Source organism: Merops nubicus, unplaced genomic scaffold (assembly GCF_000691845.1).
Source record: "Merops nubicus isolate BGI_N331 unplaced genomic scaffold, ASM69184v1 scaffold44988, whole genome shotgun sequence".
NCBI lineage: Eukaryota > Metazoa > Chordata > Aves > Coraciiformes > Meropidae > Merops > Merops nubicus.
The window spans coordinates 1-250 of NW_008627202.1; the positions used below are offsets into that span (position 1 = coordinate 1).

At 62.4% G+C, this 250-nt stretch overlaps 1 protein-coding gene across 1 annotated transcript in view; it reads left to right on the forward strand.

Moving 5' to 3' along the window:
• Positions 1-8: 8 nt before the first annotated feature.
• SEMA3B (sema domain, immunoglobulin domain (Ig), short basic domain, secreted, (semaphorin) 3B) overlaps positions 9-250 on the forward strand; it is a gene marked incomplete at both ends in the record, with an annotated part of 2,949 nt that continues 2,707 nt past the window's right edge. Inside the window, 2 exons of the mRNA XM_008946237.1 lie at positions 9-29; positions 112-231. Of these exons, the coding sequence (XP_008944485.1) occupies positions 9-29; positions 112-231 (141 nt within the window). The remainder of the gene's footprint in view (positions 30-111; positions 232-250) is intronic.

Consider the following 250-nt stretch of genomic DNA (forward strand, 5'->3'; position numbering starts at 1 on the left):
AGTGCAACTGGGCTGGCAAAGACATCACCGTGAGTGCCAGGGGATGCTTGGGGGGTGCCAGGGGTGCATCAGGGGGCCATCCCAGCGCTTCTTCCCCATGCTCTTCTCCAGGTCGAGTGCATGAACTTTGTGAAGATCCTGCACACCTACAACCGAACCCACCTGTACGCCTGCGGCACTGGCGCCTTCCACCCCGTCTCCGCTTTTGTGGAGGCCGGTCAGAACGTGGAGGTGAGCCCCCCACCCACAG